General features: G+C 36.4%; 1 protein-coding gene across 1 annotated transcript; it reads left to right on the plus strand.

Annotated features, from left to right (window-relative positions):
• Window positions 1-2,790: 2,790 nt before the first annotated feature.
• On the plus strand, window positions 2,791-4,936 carry LOC140863993 (protein JINGUBANG-like). Its single transcript, XM_073267847.1, has 2 exons — window positions 2,791-4,640; window positions 4,764-4,936. Exon 1 carries the CDS (start codon window positions 3,052-3,054, stop codon window positions 4,396-4,398), a length of 1,347 nt encoding a protein of 448 aa, XP_073123948.1. The 5' UTR covers window positions 2,791-3,051; the 3' UTR covers window positions 4,399-4,640; window positions 4,764-4,936.
• Window positions 4,937-6,690: the final 1,754 nt, after the last annotated feature.

A 6,690-nucleotide genomic window follows, 5' to 3' on the forward strand; every position in this document is an offset into this window, starting at 1 on the left:
CTAACAGTTGTTTCTAGGGTCGCTCAGCCCTAGTGTTTCCTTATATGATCGGGTACCGTGTGACACCCATGAGACTGATGGGGTACAGTCTGCGCGGTTTACCCAAGACGGTGATAGTCAATGATCGGGTTCAATTTGTGTGGCACCTACTGGATCTTCAAAGCAACGTGCACATACTATAGACTTCTACGTTCTGAGCATGATGTTTTCTGATCTTGGTCCAGTGTACCATAGCATTCATGTATATTCTTACTTTTGTATTGTACGTTAGCGCTCACGTCTCTACTTTTATCTTGGACACCTCATTCGACGGGATAGATTTGCAGGTGGACCAGTAGAGAGATCAGTGGTTGGTCGGTGACCAGGTCTTGGTAGCAGGAGTCGCCGATGGATTCTATATTAAGCTTTTATTCGGTATGTATATGATTCAATTGGGTTAAATACTTATTTTGGGTTTTGAGTTATTTATTGGTCGTATTCTGCTTGGTTAGCATTTGTTTAAGTTTTTGCAGTTTACTCTGATTGAGTTTCTTTTAAGTTAATTGTATGCTTAAATTTTTTATTAGTAGGTCATTCGGACGAGTAACTACAAAATCAATTAATAAATATATCTCAAGTTTTATATAGAGTAGAGATTTTGTCTTGAAAGCGAGAGATTAATATTTTTAAAAATTAAAACTAATAATAAAACGAATCTATACCAAAAGTTGGTATATTAAATATATATTAATATAAAGTAGAGAGATATATTTTCGGAAGAAAAAAGACCAGATAGCTAGTTTAGTTATAGTACACCTGCTTTATATAATATCTAGACCTTGCTTTGGCCTATTACCTATATACATTGATAATTTGATATAAGTCGTGCTCATAAAGATATATATTTACGGGGTGAAGTACTATGCTAACGTAAGCTCGAGTAAAGATGCAAGCAAGCTTGATGACGGGTTAGTATATTCTACACCGGAAGTGTTTTTTCATATATTTTAATATCATTAGATCACGTGGGATCTTTATAATTTTATGAAAATTGACATGTATGTTGATGGTCCAATGGTTGACATTTGACCACATCATGGAGGAAAAAGTACTCCAGGTGTAGCATAGAATAATCCGATGGGTGAGTAATTGCTTCGGTAGAATTGCGATTAAAAATATAACAATGGTTGTAGAATTGATTTTCTGTTTTTAACTTGTATTGCTATAAGTTTTCAAAAAAAAAAAAGCTTGTATTGTTATAAGGATAACATGATGTTGAACATTCATTATTGACCTATCGGACATTGCTATGTGTCCAGATGATGTCGATTTACGATTTACGGTTTAAAAAAAAAATAACTAAAATTTTTTTAAAAAAAAATTGATTTATGAGAGAATTAAATTTAGATTTTTTATTCGATAACATGTGCGATTTTCATTTGTTATCATGGTTTTAGACTTTTAGGCTCCGTTTGGTAGGATTATTATAAATCAATGTATAGTTTATCTTATCTAATCTTAAGTTATTCTCGCCATATTATTTATCCTTATATTAATTATTTATTTTACATCAATCAAATCATTAATTATTTATCTAACATCAATCAAATCATCAAATTTAAATTACTATATTGCCCCTTATAAATAATATTATTTATATTTTATTTATTATTAAAAGGGTAAAATGGTAATTTTGTATTTGTATATAAAATTCAACCAATCAAATCAAATAAAATATAATCTATCAATCAAATCAATTATTATATTCACTATCATTTATTATTTATTTTTTATTACATTACATTACTTATCTATATATTATTTATCCTATCATCCAAATCAAACTGAGCTAGGTAACTTGTGCGATGAAGTGACACTAGCTATTATTGACATGGATTGACATTGTTAATATGTCTAACGTCACACGTCAATATTTTAATGAAAAATTAATAATAAAATGGAAAAACAATACAAATTAGCCGACAAAATGTACGTAGTTTGCATTTTTTAATTGTATACCATCATTAGATGGAAGATTATTTTAGAAAATATGTATACTAAAGAAAATGTAAATGTTAGAAAAATCAACAGATTAATATACTAAATATAAATATATTTTTTTAAGAAACAAAACCACAAAGAAAGGAGTATATATATATAATATAAATATAATTATAGTTAATTTGACATTGAAGTATGAGATTTAAGATAAAATCTCGGGTTCAAAATCTAATTGTAATAATCTCATCTCACAATTAAAAAAAAACAAAAAAAAACTTTACCAAGAGTTGTAGTCAATATACATAATTAGAAATAGAAGAAAATTCTTCGATGCTTTTCACATCACTAAAACACCCCTCCGTACGACGAAAATGCCGCATGTAATATGAAAACATATTGCTATCCATATGATGTGAAATGGAAGAGAGTGGGAAAAACGTAAATAAATTACTTCAAAGAAAAGTTATCCTTTTGTGATTTAGATTTTTATTTTTGTCTGAAGTAATTTTAATCTTATTGGTGTATCTTTCAATTTATTATGATTTCGATATTTTCTTCCTAATAATTAAGTACAAACATGATATTGCTTCAATCAACATCTAAAAATTGAAAAAAAAAATCAAAAATAACAAACTAAAAATTGAAATTCCACAATACCGAAACCAAAATCAAAAGAATTACAGAAATGTAAGACTAAAATCGCAATTTTATCTAAACAAAATTTGAAAATGGTCTGAGCATAGTTTTCAAAAAACCCACGCATGCAAATTATACGAAAATTCTTCAATTTCCATGGTTTTCACATGAATTAACCCGTTTGCCTTTGAATACTCGTAAGCTTTACGTAATAATCTACACGTGTCCTTATTTTCACCAACTTTACCCAACCCTTTCCTCACACCTCTCATTATATATACACCCCCCATTTCCACCTTAAACTATTCAATCAAAATCACACATATATATATACAAAAAAACAACAACATTATTGATCAAATTCTAGCTAGCTCTTCAACACAAAACTATATACTATAAACTGCCACGCCATTTTATATAACTTTTTTATGTGACATGGCCATCAATGACATCAATGGAGCCGAGACCTCTGCTGCTCGGAAAAGCGAACTCCGGCGAGGAAAGCTCGGAGCCCTCATGTCCTCCGACCCATTTTTCCCGCAAGATAGCGACTTCAATATCCATTCGCCACGCCGGAGCAGTAACTTCTCCTCTTCGAGCCCGCCTTCCGATGATTCGACCATGTATTTCTCCGAGCGAAACAGCGTCGATTCTTCTTCTCCTTGCGTGGAGATGTCTCCGTGGAGCCAACCTTCGCCTTATGTGAAATCTCCATGGATGCAAATGCAATACCAGTTTTCTGGAGACGAAGAGAAGAAAAATGATCAGAAGTGTGGATCACTTCTAGGAAGCCTTTCCCGTGAAGAGGGACATATTTATTCCCTGGCAGCTTCTGGGGATTTGCTGTATACGGGATCAGAGAGCAAGAACGTGAGGGTGTGGAAAGATTTGCGAGATTATTCCGGGTTTAAATCCGGAAGTGGGTTGGTGAAAGCCATTGTTGTGTGCGGGGATAAGATTTTTACAGGGCATCAAGATGGGAAAATCCGGGTTTGGAGATGTTTCGGGGATGGAAGTAGCATGCATAAGCGGGTGGGGAACTTGCCGACGACCCGGGATTTGTTGAGGAAATCGATGAATCCGAGGAACTACGTGGAGGTGAGGAGAAATCGTGCGGTTCCATGGATCAAACACTACGATGCGGTGTCGTGCATGAGCGTGGATGCGGATCAGGGGCTGTTGTATTCAGGTTCTTGGGATAGGACCTTCAAGGTGTGGAGAATCTCGGATTCCAAGTGCTTGGAATCGGTGCACGCGCATGATGATGCTGTCAACTCGGTGGAGGTTGGGTTTTGCGGCTTGTTCTTCACCGGCTCCGCCGACGGCACGGTGAAGGCGTGGAGGAGGGAGCTGGTGGGGAAGAGCACCAAGCATGTCCTGGTGGAGACTTTGCTGAAGCAAGAACACGCGGTGACTTCGCTGGCGGTGAACCGTGCGGCGGGGGCGGTGTACGCCGGTTCTTCCGACGGGCTGGTGAGGTTTTGGGAGCGGGAGAAGCACTTCATGTCCTTCAGCGGCGTTTTGAGGGGACACAAGATGGCGGTTCTGTGTTTGGCTGCGGTGGGAGATCACTTGGTGCTGAGTGGATCGGCGGACAGCAGCATATGCGTGTGGCGGCGGGATGTGGGCGGAGTTCACACGTGCATGACGGTGTTGACGGGGCACGGCGGTCCTGTGAAGTGCCTGGCGGTCAAGGCGGCGGCGGAGGAGGAGAACGAGTGGATTGTGTATAGCGGAAGCTTGGACAAGAGTGTGAAGGTTTGGAGAGTTACCGAGCATTAGCTTGCAGACGGGATCGCAAGACGAATAAGGCCGCCGGACGAGAGTCTAACCGATGCGCCGCCGTCAAAGGCGGTGGTGGAGATATAGTTTGAGTGGAAGGCAAGTTATTGAAGATTGGGGAGGCGGCGGAGGTTTGAGCACGCGGGTTCACTACGAATTTGGGGAGTTTGATGGCCGTCCAATATGAACATCATGAACAATTCAGAGTTGAGAAATATTTGAATGGTGCTTGAAAATATCAAGTAAAAATTATGAAGCCATTTTTTGTTTTGAAAAAGTCAATATTTTTAGGGCATGTTGAATTATTTTGTAATTATAAGTTTTGAAAATAGTTATTGATTATTATCGTTATTTCATGTGAATAGGTCAACAAGTATAGAAGTGTGGTCGATCGGTTTGATTGGTGGGTGCCTGGCAGCCTGGGTGGTATTGAATTTGTAATTTTTCTTTTCTAATTTCTTTTCGTACACATATGTGCATTTAATGTTGTCATAATTTCCACCACAATTAGTGATGACATATATAATATATGGATATAACATTTGATGAGATATTTGAGTAGGCAATTAGTTAATCAATAATTATGAGTTAGATTCTATCAAAAAAATTTTGAAAAAGCTTGGAGCATAGTGTTTGCACAATGAAATTTGTTTGTTAACCTAATTTGTATGATATTGTGTTAACCTGATCGTTTACCCAATAGCATTTAGCGCACCAAATATCAGAGCTACAGATTCCATCGTCATTAAAAAAAAGATTTATATTACTAATGTTTTATAAAACTTGAGACAAGCGTTGAATGACAGAATGTTAAATTGTCAACTAATGTCTTATCCTTCGCACTTTACACACCTAGTATTATAAAATACCTTTTACATATGATAGTAAAATAAAATATCAAATCATATTATCGTAGAGTTTCAATCACATGGACAACAATCATGACAGACAACTACGTGAGCAACAGCTGACGTGACAATCACTCATTGGATGTACAAGAGGTCACGTCAACGGTTGCTTACGTAGTTTTCCATGGTGGTTACCCATGTGATCGAAACTCTATTATCGTATTGCATTTTAATCTTTAGATGTGTATTTATATTTAACCGAAAAATACTTAATATTTCAATAAATTTAAATTTATTTTCTTGTTCAAGATAAATATTAACATGAACTAAAACATTTTCTCCATCTCATTCTCCAGCCTCTCTCGTAGGAGCTAGAGCTTCTCATTATCTTCCTAACGTGAGGACAGAAACCTTCATGCATGCATGGGTTGGTCTAATAATGGAGAGCCGATTGTGATGTGATTGGTAAGTAGGAAATAAATTTTTTTATATAAAATAATATATAAAATTAAATATTAATTCGTATTAATATTATCTAGTAATATGACTTTTTACATTTCAAATTCGAAATCTAGTACGCTAGTAAATTATGGGCCATTGGGTTTGGGCTCGCCATAGCACGACCGACGAGTTTCGCTTTCCTGCCCATTATTTTGGTAGCAATTACTCTGTTTAATTCTTGTAGCCCACGGGTACGTATACCTTATCCATCAGTATATTTGTCAAAACGGGTCAGCGATACGGTTGGATTAGGTGTTAGCCAAAATGCTAAAACCCAGAAATAAACAATACAATAAATTGAAACAATATATGATTAACGTGTTTGAAACAATTTAATAGAAAAAATCGAAACAATAAAGCAAATCGAAGCCTGTAACTAGTACAGTTTTTTTAAAATAGATTCGTACCCTCTGGAGTGTGCTACGAGGATTATACGAATGTCTGTTTCCTAGGATATAACGGAAAAACCTTGTAGAAGCCTGACACGAAGGTACTACACTAGCGAACCAAGATTGTATATAAACTTTATCACTTCCACGAACTGAACAGGAGCAGGAAGCAGAGTGCAGAAAAAAAAAAAGAGGAGTGCTAATTTTTTGTGTGTTTTGAAGGACTGGAGGCTGCCTCTATTTATAAGCACTTGGGTTCCATATGGACACTCATAGGCTGGCATCTCAAAGGCCAAAATCTTGGCCAGCTGAAGCACCAACAGACTGGGCAGATGGAGCATTAACAATCAGGCTGGAGCACCAGCAGTCAGTCAGGTGGAAGGTAACAACCAGAAGGATCTATATGAAATTAAATTAATTATTTCAAAAATTAATAAAAAAAAATAGGAAAAGGTGGCCAACACTAGGTAGGCAATTTTTGCCTTGATCGGTTCGACATTCGACGCACCCAGGTCGCGCTCATACGCTTACACACAAGTCAAGCTTTTTTTCAC

The sequence above is a fragment of the Henckelia pumila genome, chromosome 4 (genome assembly GCF_033568475.1).
Source record: "Henckelia pumila isolate YLH828 chromosome 4, ASM3356847v2, whole genome shotgun sequence".
NCBI lineage: Eukaryota > Viridiplantae > Streptophyta > Magnoliopsida > Lamiales > Gesneriaceae > Henckelia > Henckelia pumila.

Coding starts and splice junctions, on each gene's coding strand:
- LOC140863993 (XM_073267847.1), top strand. CDS start 3,052: ATGGCCATCAATGACATCAATGGAGCCGAGACCTCTGCTGCTCGGAAA.